The following is a 13,236-nucleotide window of genomic DNA, read 5'->3' on the forward strand; positions in this document are numbered from 1 at the left end:
GCCAGGATCTTCAGCTCTCACTGGATCGGTTCGCAGCCGAGTGTGAAGTGACTGGGATGAGAACCAGCACCTCCAAGTCCGAGTCCAGGGTTCTCGCCTGGAGAAGGGTGGAGTGCCATCTCCGGGTTGGGGAGGAGACCCTGCCCCAAGTGGAGGAGTTCAAGTACCTGGGAGTCTTGTTCACAAGTGAGGGAAGAGTGGATGGTGAGATTGACAGGCGGATCGGTGCGGCGTCTTCAGTAATGCGGACGCTGGATCGATCGGTTGTGGTGAAGAAGGAGCTGAGCCGGAAGGCAAAGCTCTCAATTTACCGGTCGATCTACGTTCCCATCCTCACCTATGGTCATGAGTTTTGGGTTATGACCGAAAGGATAAGATCACGGGTACAAGCGGCCCAAATGAGTTTCCTCCGCCGGGGGGCAGGTCTCTCCCTTAGAGATAGGGTGAGAAGCTCTGTCATCCGGGAGGAACTCAAAGTAAAGCTGCTGCTCCTCCACATGGAGAGGAGCCAGATGAGGTGGTTCGGGCATCTGGTCAGGATGCCACCCGAACACGTCTGACCAGGAGGAGGCCACGGGGAAGATTTATGACACGTTGGGAAGACTATGTTTCCCAGCTGACCTGGGAATGCCAGAGGATCCTTCAGGAGTTGGAGTAAGTGGCTGGCTGGAGAGAAAAGTCTGCTGCCCCCATGAACCCACCTCGGATAAGTAGAAGAAGATGGATGGATGTATAAAGCACTGCCAGAATCTACACACTCTGCACACAGACTCCATTAAGCTTGCACTGTTGGTCTATATCTTTGTACGTGTGTGGCGAACCTTCTTATGGTACAAATCTGTAGCTATTTTGGTTATGTTGGTGCTGGGTGGGGATTGAGCCGGGGACTCTCGGGTTGCGCGCGGCCACTCTCCCACTTGAATGACTCTTACTCTTATGGTAGGAGTCATTCAAATAACTATAACATATAGAACATGCTGTACGTTTGACAAACAATCTGTTACTCCTAATTGCTAAATCCGATGACATTTTATACGTCTAGTCTCTTGCGTGAATGAGCTAAATAATATTATTTGATATTTTACTGTAACGTGTAAATAATTTCACACATAAGTCGCTCCGGAGTATAAGTCGCACCCCCGGCCAAACTATGAAAAAAACTCCGATTTGTAGTCCGAAAAATACGGTACATTGTTTTGGTTTGAGTATTTTTTCATATACAAAATGTATGAATGTGGCCATTGCATCCTTCAATTTTTCTCTATGTGGCCCTCGCTGGAAAATGTTTGGACACCTCTGATCTAGGGAGACCGAAGTGTCAAAGAAATGCTCATTTAGCTTCGTGAAGGTCGTCCAACCCAACGCTCAATGCTAGCTCCGCAGCTCCGTCTCTTTCTCCGCATCTCCCCCCTAGTCTCTCCAAACGGACTCTGGTGTGGCAGAGAGCATGCAGCCGGTCTCAGGTGCTAAAATGGCCATAGTCAACAGGCTCCCCTGATGCAGATCCAAAAGTTAATTAATATAAGCACTGCAGAAGTCACGAGACAGCCGACCCAAAGGGCAAAAAACACATGAAAACAAGAGGGAAACATCTAGAACACTTGGCTTGGCGCAGTGGAGGAGTGGCCGTGCGCGGCCCGGGGGTCCCTGGTTCGGTCCCCACCTAGTGCCAACCTCGTCACGTCCGTTGTGTCCTGAGCAAGACACTTCACCCTTGCTCCTGATGGGTGCTGGTTAGCGCCTTGCATGGCAGCTCCCTCCATCAGTGTGTGAATGTGTGTGTGAATGGGTAAAATGTGGAAGTAGTGTCAAAGCGCTTTGAGTACCTTGAAGGTAGAAAAAGCGCTATACAAGTACAACCCATTTATCATTTATTTATCATTTATTTTGAGTGGGAACTTTGAAGTGCTGGGATGTTACTGATGTCACGTCCAAATAAATGTGCGTGGTGGTCAAACTAGCTCTGTTCTTAATGGGTACAATGCCACATTTAACCTTTCTCGAAGAAAAAAATGCCCTACGCTTGTGTTGTTGTCGGCTGTACGAACCGTTCAAATCGCAGAAAGGAAGAACGTTCCTTCAAAGTTCTTTGAGAAGTCATCAAAAGGGCGGAAGAGTGAAAGATTTTACGAAACGACATCGAGAAAAGCAGCACAGTCCAGTCCAAGGCAGCAGAGCAGAAGAACAAACACGTCTGCAGTAATCACTTTGTTTGACATACTTTTTACCTTTATTATTTCCCATTGAAGTATTATCTTGATATTATCTGTCATTTTTAAACACACGTTTGATATTATCTGTCATTTTTAAACACACGTTTGATATTATCTGTCATTTTTAAACACACGTTTACTACCAGTGTTTGAAAAGCACCAACTCAGCGAGTCTCAAAGGAAGCAAATGTGAGCAAGACCTAAAAAAGTTAGCTTTTCACCAAAGGCAGCAACTATAAATGAATATTTCAGCACATACACAATGTTGAAATCTATAGTTATATTTTCATAAAGATGGGAAAACATGCTACCAGTAAACAGCAGTGCAACAACAACAACAACAACAACGACAACAACAAACATGGCTGTAGATGCACAGTTATAGCACGCCGCAGTGGAAGAGTGGCCGTGCGCAACCCGAGGGTCCCTGGTTCAATCCCCACCTAGTACCAACCTCGTTGTGTCCTGAGCAAGACACTTCACCCTTGCTCCTGATGGGTAGTGGTTAGCGCCTTGCATGGCAGCTCCTTCCATCAGTGTGTGAATGTGTGTGTGAATGTGGAAGTAGTGTCAAAGCACTTTGAGTACCTTGAAGGTAGAAAAGTGCTATACAAGTACAACCCATTTATCATTGATCATTTATATCATGAAATACAACATTACCGGAGCATAAACAATGCATATTTATCAGGGAGAGTCTTGATTGCAATGTCCTCGACCCAGACACACACAAAGAAGTTGTAGACCTCCATGCTTTTACAAGTTTCATCTATTTTGTCGTACAGAATGGCGTGAGGAGCACGATAGTTCCATATGTCTGGGAACGCGACCGACAGATAGTCCTTGCCATCACTCCAAAATCAACTTTTTGGTAACGTATTGGGATCTATTCAATTGCATAGTTTGATGATTTGCTCATATCCGCTGTTTTGCAGGAAGATCTAGGCCCCTAGTGTACTAAGAGAGTTTGTTTGTCTGCTTGCTGTACAACAGCCATCTTGACCACCACTGGTTTTCACTTGTGTCGGAATACAAGCAAATAAAGGGCCGGCAACTCTCCCCCTTTCTGATTGTCCCTCTTTAAAGGCCTACTGTCTCCTGGTCTAGGGTAAACCAAGGGAAACTGTGACTGTCAAACTGCCTGTCCCTTCTGAACAAAGTGAAGTGGACCTATTACACAAAACCAACCTTTCTAACATATGCTGTTGTGTATTTCTGCAACTTGGCACGGATGGTAGGGCAGAAACTGGAGGGTTCCTGGTTCGATTCCAGGTTCTGCCATACTAGTCACTGCAGTTTTGTCCTTGGGCAAGACACTTCACCCACCTGTCTCCCAGTGCCGCTCAGACTGGTGTATGAATGTGAATGAATAGGTGCAAACTGGCAGCCACGCTTCCCAAAGTCTACCTTATAGTAGCTTACCACCATCAACGTGTGAATGTGGAGTGTATGAATGATAGGTTCTCAGATCAGTTCTGTCTGGAAAAGTGCTACACAATCCATTAATATTATTTGTATCATTATTTGGGATCTGCATGAGTCCTGTAAATGTAATGATTCAATAATACACTGGCTCGTACATGCACATGCATCCTTCGCTGTTGCCATTTCTCATACAAAGCAGCATATAGTTCATACTTATATCTGTCAGTAGACTCGCTATGGAAGCGCTAAAAACAACAAGAAAAATAACGGGAAAAAGAGGCACTGTCGAAGTGGAGGTACATCACTAAGACCACCCAGAAGCACATCCTAAAGAGAGGATCAGAAAGCATCTTGAAGATGATGTGTAAAACATTATCCGTGCAACATTTAAACCAAGGAACCACCATTACATGTTATGTAGACCACAAGGAAGTTTTTTACAAGTAGAAGCAAATCATAATATTTTATATTGTATACCCTTTTTTTTTTGTAGTTTTTAGTTTAGTATTGTTTGACATTTCATCACCCATGCCTAGAGAAAGCTTTGAATGATTTTGGAAATGGAAACAAAAGTGCTATAAATAGGTTAAAACCCACCTCTTTGTGACAAAAACGAGCTGAATGAACATAATCATTTGCATGAACAGGGTATTTCTTCCACTGAGCGAGAACACAAACATCTAATCATTGTGTGTCAGGAAAGGCCCATCTGAGTGGTGTGGAGAATGCATATATTTTTGATGTACAACATTGTATTGTGTGATCATGCTACTGGTACTTTTCCACTCTGGAGATGTTTGTGCGGCCGGTATACTTCTGTTGCTTTATATGTCTGTTGTTGAGTTCCATATTTGGTTGGAGAGCGTCCAGTGTCTGCACAAACATGATGAATCACTCCTCACAAGGGAGGTTTGATTTAGTTGTGTCCCTCTTCTTATCAGCAGGTGCATGAGGGGGGGGCTGCCTTCTCACTATAAGAGTTAACTTCTTTTGTTTTACTTTTAGACCTCTCTTTGGGATGCTATGGTTGCGTTGTAAGGGCTGGTCTCCTAAAGCTTTAGTAAAAAACCTTAATATTGTATTATTTTGTCTCTGTCACCCAAAATAACTTGTTATTGACCAGCGTGTTTTATTCCCTGGGAGGAAGACTGGTCGCGTGCAACAGTATCAAAGTATTTGCCCTCCCAGAGAGCCCCTTGATGCCACTTTATACAGAAATGTCCCAACAGAGCAGCTCCAAATGTCGTGCAGCGCCTGCTGGCCACATGAGTAAATACACCCTCTCACCTTGAAGTCGCCCCCGTGGTTGAGGTAGAGGGGCTTGAAGAAGTCATGCGGCTTGGACACGTACGTACTCAGCTGGAGTTTTTTCAGCAACAAGCTGAGAAAAATGACATTATTGGTAAGGATTAGACGAGTTTTGTTTGCAGTGGTGTGTAAATGTTTGTCGTACATAAGAACAGGAAGTGAGCATGATAATCCTAGTAAAGGGAGAATGTTTGTATTGGAGGTCACTGAACTGCAGGTTGATCTCCAATTCATGTTTGCAGAAAATTCATGCTCGTTCTCTTGATGCAACGAGCACAGGTGACCACGGTACGCCTGACTTCCTGTGAAGTCATGTGCAGCACTGGCGGTTTCTCACTATCTGAGAGGTGACGCCAGGCAAGGTCTGCTGCCTCCGCGTACAGGAAGTGCACGTTGCGCTGATCATTTAGTCCTGATTAGCTTTCACTTTGATCTTGTCACACTGTCGCACATGACAACTCAAAGTGGAAATAACTGTTATGTCTTGATTGGCACATAGATAACATTATACTTTTCAACTTCATGTGGCCCACGTTTGTTAATGGCGATTTTGACTTGTACTTATATATATACATATATTTATATTTATGGATGTATTTATATTTATTTATGTATTCTCTTAGTTTGGACTATTTCTCTTGCACCAAACCAAAATGTAAAAAAAAATAAAAAATCAGTAGTAAAAACAAAAAAAATGACGAACTTAGATGCTAATGAGTGTTGCTTGATACTTAATGGGCAGGGCCGCTCTTGGCTAAGCTGGGGCCGAAAGCAAAGTTGGATTTGGAAAGCCCCCCACTATTCATGTGAAACTATTTTTATACTTTTTTAATTTTTCTTGATGGTGTGTGTTTTTATTATATATGTATATATATATATATATATATATATATATATATATACATATACATGTATATATACATATATTTATGTATATATACATATATATGTGTATATATGTATATATACATATATTTATGTATATATACACATATATATGTGTATGTATATATATATATATATATATATATATACATATATATATATATATATATATATATATATATATATATATACACAGTATATACACATATACATATTGTCTCTAGGTCACGTGTTTGCAACTTTATATATATATATAACTTTATATAACTATACTATATACAACATTTTATATATATATATATATATATATATAATTATATATATATATACACAGTATATACACATATAGATATTGTCTCTAAGGCACGTGTTAGCAACTTTATATATATATATATATATATATATATATATATATATATATATATATATATATATATATATAACTTTATATAACTATACTAACTAAACAGAGCCCAGCTGCTGTTTAGTGAACTTACTGTAAATAAATGCTTGAGTGTCCATGTAAAGTACAGTCAAGTACAGTCAAAGTACATAATTAGTTGTTAGTACATTTGTAGTGTAATAATGTTCATTGTCATTTCTGTGTTATTATTTATTTCATTAACTGCTTATTTGCTGTCACTTTTACCATCTTATTTGTACATATCCTATTTGCTGATCTTCTTGTTGTTATTGTTGTGTTGTTGTTGTCTCTCTGTCTAATCCCCCTTATCCCCCTCTGTCTTTCTTTTCTTCTCTCTCTATCCCCTCCTGCTATAAAAATACATTTAATAAGGCAAGAAGAGAAGCATCCCACACTTGTCTTGTGTAAAGTAAATGTGTCGAGCAGATGTAGATCATCTCCATCAGGAATGTGAGAAGCTGGACAGGACACTCACGGTTTGTGGGCGAGCCCCAAGAAGAACACAGCAGTGAGGATCAGGACAGGCAGGAGGATGTACAGCCAGGATCTTTTCTCTTTCAAGCACAGGAGACAACATCTACGTGACCAACCATGTTTGCAGGTAGAAGTGGTGCTTCTAGCTTTAACAGCGTTCTAGGCAAGACACCTTTCCAGCACTTACTTTCAGTGTCCAAAACATTTTCATCTGCAGCGTCCAAGGGAGTTGTTGTCCACTCAGTCCTGGAGCTCCACTCGCTCCACGGACCCTGAGAGGGGCTACCTGGAGCCATTTTGGCCTGAACCTCCACACTCAACCTCACATTGAGGGGCAGCTCCCTGCGTTCCAACAGGAGGAACTTTTCATCCACTGGGAAGGAACGTTCTAGAAGCTTTGAAAAGACCAAACATCTCACCGTGGGAAACACAATTGAAAGAAAAGGTGAGGTTTACCTGTGGGAGGCCTTGGTTTGCTCGGATGTGCAGCCTGTAGACCAGACTTGTGTCCATTCTGGTGCTGCCTTCGTCCCACGTGATGTTGTACCATTCCCCGGCGCTCAGCACCCGCACGTTGGAAGGTGCTCCAGGTTTGACTGGGTTCAATGCAAACAACTATGAATATTTCAAGTAAGAAGTTGGTGAATATTGTCTCATCTTAATAACCAAACGGCAGTAAGAAGACTCAGAGGACTAAAATGAGAACAATGATCTACAGCAATCTTTTTTAATGAATGTACTTCATTTGGCACTTTAAATGACCTCCACAAGGAGGTGATACCTTTTCCTCAAATTAAACATGGATTTTAGTCTTTCCTACAGGACTAGGGATGTGTATTGTTTACATTTGAAACAATACTAGTCCCAAATCGGTACTTGAAGACTAAATGGAAAACTTTAAAAACACAACAAAATAAGCCATTTTACACCTTATGGAATTGAGTTGAAGAGCCTAGTAATTTAACCACCTGTGTGGAGCGGTATAGCTCAGTTGGTAGAGTGGCCGTGCCAGCAACTTGAGGGTTGCAGGTTCGATTCCCGCTTCCGCCATCCTAGTCACTGCTGTTGTGTCCTTGGGCAAGACACCTTACCCACGTGCTCCCAGTGCCACCCACACTGGTTTAAATGTAACTTAGATATTGGGTTTCACTATGTAAAAGCGCTTTTGAGTCACTAGAGAAAAGCGCTATATAAATATCATTCACTTAAAGCAGGGGTTTTCAAATTTTTTTGAGCCAAGGCGCATTTCTTTCATTGAAAAAATGCGGAGGCAGACCACCAGCAGAAATCATTCAAAAAACGAAACTCAGAGTTGACAATAAAAAGTGGTTGTCGCAATTGTTGGATATGACTTTAAAGCATAAGCAAGCATATATGACTATAGTTCTTGTCTCAAAGTAGGTGTACTGTCACCACCTGTCACATCACACCCTGACTTATTTGCACTTTTTTGGCATCTTCCTGTGTGTTGTCTTTTACTTCTTGGCTTGGGCTCCTTTTTTTGTTTTTGTTTTAGCAATCAAGAATATTGAAGTTGTTGCTCTCTTTTTTTCTATGGACATTTATGATTGTCATGTCATGTACGGATGTACTTTTTTTTCTATGGACATTTATGATTGTCATGTCATGTACAGATGTACTTTGTGGATGCCGTCTCCGCTCCACATGCAGTAAGTCTTTGCATTGGGTTTTTGTTTACTTTGTATCCAATTCACTTTTAATTTGGTTCTGCATAGCCTTCCCTAAGCTTCAATGCCTTTTCTTAGGGGCAATCACCTTTTGTTTATTTTTGGTTTAAGCATTGGATACCTTTTTACCTGCACCCTGCCTCCCGCTGTCGTCTTGATATTGTGATCATGTCAAACCATCGTCGCCTCACACGACGTGTTTCCCACATCTACAAAGCAATTAGCTAGAAGCTGCCACCTTGGGGGCGGCATGGCGTAGTGGGTAGAGCGGCCGTGCCAGAAACCTGAGGGTTGCAGGTTCGCTTCCCACCTATTGACATCCAAATCGCTGCCGTTGTGTCCTTGGGCAGGACACTTCACCCTTTGCCCCCGGTGCCGCTCACACTGGTGAATGAATGATGAATGAATGATTGGTGGTGGTCGGAGGGGCCGTAGGTGCAAACTGGCAGCCACGCTTCCGTCAGTCTACCCCAGGGCAGCTGTGGCTACTGATGTAGCTTACCACCACCAGGTGTGAATGAATGATGGCTTCCCACTTCTCTGTGAGGGCTTTGAGTATCTAACAATAGAAAAGCGTGATATAAATCTAATCCATTACATTACTGATATGGAAGAGTATTACACGGCTATGCTGCCGAGCTCCAGACAGCACCGACACTCAACAACACATCATTTGCAGATTATAATTACTGGTTGAAAAACACTGACTTAAAGAATATAAATGAAATGATAACTGATTAATACATTAAGAAATAATAATTATCCCAGTGAGGGTTGGACTCCGCCAAGGCTGCCCTTTGTCACCGATTCTGTTCAGAACTTTTATAGAGACAGAATTTCTAGGCGCAGTCAAGGCGTTGAGGGGTTCCGGTTTGGTGGCCGCGGGATTAGGTCTCTGCTTTTTTGCAGATGATGTGGTCCTGATGGCTTCATCTGACTGGGATCTTCAGCTCTCACTGGATCGGTTCGCAGCAGAGTGTGAAGCGACCAGAATGAGAATCAGCACCTCCAAGTCCGAGTCCATGGTTCTCGCCCGGAAAAAGGGTGGAGTGCCATCTCCGGGTTGGGGAGGAGACCCTGCCCCAAGTGGCGTAGTTCAAGTACCTAGGAGTCTTGTTCACGAGTGAGGGAAGAGTGGATGGTGAGATCTACAGGCGGATCGGTGCGGCGTCTTCAGTAATGCGGACGTTGTATCGATCCGTTGTGGTGAAGAAGGAGCTGAGCCGGAAGGCAAAACTGAAGTGAAGTGAAGTGAATTATATTTATGTAGCGCTTTTCTCAAGTGACTCAAAGCGCTTTACATAGTGACACCCAATATCTAAGTTACATTTAAACCAGTGTGGGTGGCACTGGGAGCAGGTGGGTAAAGTGTCTTGCCCAAGGACACAACGGCAGTAACTAGGATGGCACAAGCGGGAATCGAACCCGCAACCCTCATGTTGCTGGCACGGCCACTCTACCAACCGAGCTATGCTGACCCAAAGCTCTCAATTTACCGGTCAATCTACGTTCTCATCCTCACCTATGGTCATGAGCGGCCCAAATGAGTTTCCTCCGCCGTGTGGCGGGTCTCTCCCTTAGAGATAGGGTGAGAAGCTCTGTCATCCGGGAGGAACTCAAAGTAAAGCTGCTGCTCCTCCACATGGAGAGGAGCCAGATGAGGTGGTTCGGGCATCTGGTCAGAATGCCACCCGAACGCCTCCCTAGGGAGGTGTTTAGGGCACGTCCAACTGGTAGGAGGCCACGGGGAAGACCCAGGACACGTTGGGAAGACTATGTCTCCCGGCTGGCCTGGGAACGCCTCGGGATCCCCCGGGAAGAGCTGGACCAAGTGGCTGGGGAGAGGGAAGTCTGGGCTTTCCTGCTTAGGCTGTTGCCCCCGCGACCCGACCTCGGATAAGCGGAAGAAGATGGATGGATGAATTATCCCAGCAGGCATAAGACATTGATACATCATTGATTACAGGTAAATGTCCTTTAAAAGTGACTTTAAAACAACCTTGCAAAATAGAATTTGAACGTCGATGTCCAACATTGGATCCACATTGATGGTTAGGAAAATGAGCACATTTCAATGAGCAAATCCACGCCACAACCTGACATTGATTGAACGTTATCAAAAAGTTTGTTGTTTCAGCGTTGTATTTGATTCAATGTCAAATCAACATCAGAAGCCAACATTGATTAAAGGCACGTTGTTAAAGGCCAGGACCTGATTTAACAAATGGGCATCAACTGAACACGAGGGCATGACTTGGCCCACAGCCCTGATCTCCACTCACCAGCGTCACTCAGCGCCCATCTAGATGATTGACAGGCAGTGACGTCGTCTGCCGCCCCCCCACTACGCTTGACGCTGGTCGTGCACGTGGTCCCGATGGCGGCGATGTCATAGAGCTCTTCCGTGTACATGACGCACCAGGACTGAGGCGGCCTGACCTGACAGCTGTCCACCAGGTGAAGTTCTCCGTCACTACGGCGGCAAAAGGTATGATGAGTTGGTGGCCTGCACTTTCTAAGCAAGTGTATTGCTCGTCACAAACATCTCAACTTTGCAACTTTATTTTCAGTAATGTATCATTACGTAAGAGCAGGTCTAACTAGAGAACATCCGAATGGAAGACAGTTGCAAAAAGACATCATCATGTGATCTACCTGCAGTTGACCTGGAGGCGGAGCTCCTGTGACGGCACAGAAGTGCAGGAGCAGTTGAGCAGAGCGCTGTAGTCGGTGTAGCAGGTGACGCCGCACAAGGAGGTCGCTGCAGTCATGAGGAGCAGACATTTCACTGCTCAACTTCAGATTTTACACCTCAAAAAAGCAGCAATGTAGACCAGTCTTAACCATAGGGCATACTTGCCAACCCTCCCCATATTCTCACGAGAGTCCCCAATTTCAGTGACCCTCCCGAAAATCTCCCGGGGCAACCAACCATTCTCCCGAATTTCTCCTGATTTCCAACCAGACAACAATATTGCCTTTAGCGTCCTCTCTCACCTGAAACCTTCACCCTTTAACGTCCGCAAGCTGTCCTCAGTCACATCCGCTTTCCCTCCATTTAAGCAGCATGCCGGCCCACTCACATAACATCTGTGGCTTTTGGAACTCAGTGCACACACCACAACCTATCTGGATTCCAGAAGAGATTCCAGAAGAAATCGCTTCGATAAGAGGATTTGCTAATGGCATCCACATCGATCATTTCTTAACCAACATCTTCCCTATCCTCCTTCCTTTAGTATATATATATATATATATATATATATATATATATATATATATATATATATATATATATATATATATGTAAAAGAAATACTTGAATTTCAGTGAATTGCAACTATATATACACTTTTTATTTGACTCCTTTTACCGTAGTGCTTTTTGCACTATTTTATTCAACTCACTCATTGTTTATGTTCTTTGTCTGGTTAAATTTAAATTTTGTTGTAAACGTGCGACAAACCCCGTTTCCATATGAGTTGGGAAATTGTGTTCGATGTAAATATAAACAGAATACAATGATTTGCAAATCCTTTTCAAGCCATATTCAGTTGAATATGCTACAAAGACAACATATTTGATGTTCAAACTCATAAACTTTTTTTTTCACAAATAATAATTAACTTAGAATTTCATGGCTGCAACAGGTGCCAAAGTAGTTGGGAAAGGGCATGTTCACCACTGTGTTACATCACCTTTTCTTTTAACAACACTCAATAAACGTTTGGGAACTGAGGAAACTAATTGTTGAAGCTTTGAAAGTGGAATTATTTCCCATTCTTGTTTTATGTAGAGCTTCAGTCCTTCAACAGTCTCCGCTGTCGTATTTTACACTTCATAATGCGCCACATATTTTCCATGGGAGACAGGTCTGGACTGCAGGCGGGCCAGGAAAGTACCCGCACTCTTTTACTACGAAGTAACGCTGTTGTAACTCTTGGGCACTAATACACCCCCATACCATCACAGGTGCTGGCTTTTCAACTTTGCGCCTATAACAATCCAAATGGTTATTTTCCACTTTGTTCCGGAGGACACCACGTCCACAGTTTCCAAATATAATTTGAAATGAGGACTCATCAGACCACATAACACTTTTCCACTAGATGAGCTCAGGCCCAGAGAAGCCGGTAGCGTTCCTGGGTGTTGATGATAAATGGCTTTCACTTTGCATGGTAGAGTTTTAACTTGCACTTACAGATGTAGCGACCAACTGTAGTTACTGACAGTGGTTTTATGAAGTGTTCCTGAGCCCATGTGGTGATATCCTTTACACACTGATGTCAGTTTTTGGTGCAGTACTGCCTGAGGGGTCGAAGGTCCGTAATATCATGGCTTACGTGCAGTGATTTCTCCAGATTCTCTGAACCTTTTGATGATTTTACGGACCGTAGATGGTAAAATCCCTAAATTCCTTGCAATAGCTGGTTGAGAAATGTTGTTCTAAAACTGTTCGACTATTGGCTTACAAAGTGGTGACCCTCACCCCATCCTTGTTTGTGAATTACTTAGCATTTCATGGAAGCTGCTTTTATAGCCAATCATGGCACCCACCTGTTCCCAATTAGCCTGCACACCTGTGGGATGTTCCAAATAAGTGTTTGATGAGAATTCCTCAACTTTATCAGTATTTACTGCCACCTTTCCCAACTTCTTCGTCACGTGTTGCTGGCATCAAATTCTAAAGTTAATAATATTTACACCAAAAAAAAGTTTATGAGTTTGAACATCAAATATGTTGTCTTTGTAGCATATTCAACTGAATATGGCTTGAAAAGGATTTGTAAATCATTGTATTCTGTTTATATTTACATCA

General features: G+C 43.0%; 1 protein-coding gene across 3 annotated transcripts in view; it reads right to left on the reverse strand.

Moving 5' to 3' along the window:
- Positions 1–13,236, reverse strand: part of il21r.1 (interleukin 21 receptor, tandem duplicate 1) — a 28,175-nt gene that overhangs the window by 3,858 nt on the left and 11,081 nt on the right. For all 3 annotated transcript variants that reach the window (XM_061914977.1, XM_061914975.1, XM_061914976.1), the window contains exons 4-9: positions 11,073–11,178; positions 10,700–10,890; positions 7,186–7,325; positions 6,917–7,124; positions 6,731–6,809; positions 4,926–5,019 (exon numbers count right to left, since the gene is read on the reverse strand). In XM_061914977.1, coding sequence (XP_061770961.1) covers positions 4,926–5,019; positions 6,731–6,809; positions 6,917–7,124; positions 7,186–7,325; positions 10,700–10,890; positions 11,073–11,178 — 818 coding nt within the window. The remainder of the gene's footprint in view (positions 1–4,925; positions 5,020–6,730; positions 6,810–6,916; positions 7,125–7,185; positions 7,326–10,699; positions 10,891–11,072; positions 11,179–13,236) is intronic.

Source organism: Nerophis ophidion, linkage group LG11 (genome assembly GCF_033978795.1).
Source record: "Nerophis ophidion isolate RoL-2023_Sa linkage group LG11, RoL_Noph_v1.0, whole genome shotgun sequence".
Taxonomy (NCBI): domain Eukaryota; kingdom Metazoa; phylum Chordata; class Actinopteri; order Syngnathiformes; family Syngnathidae; genus Nerophis; species Nerophis ophidion.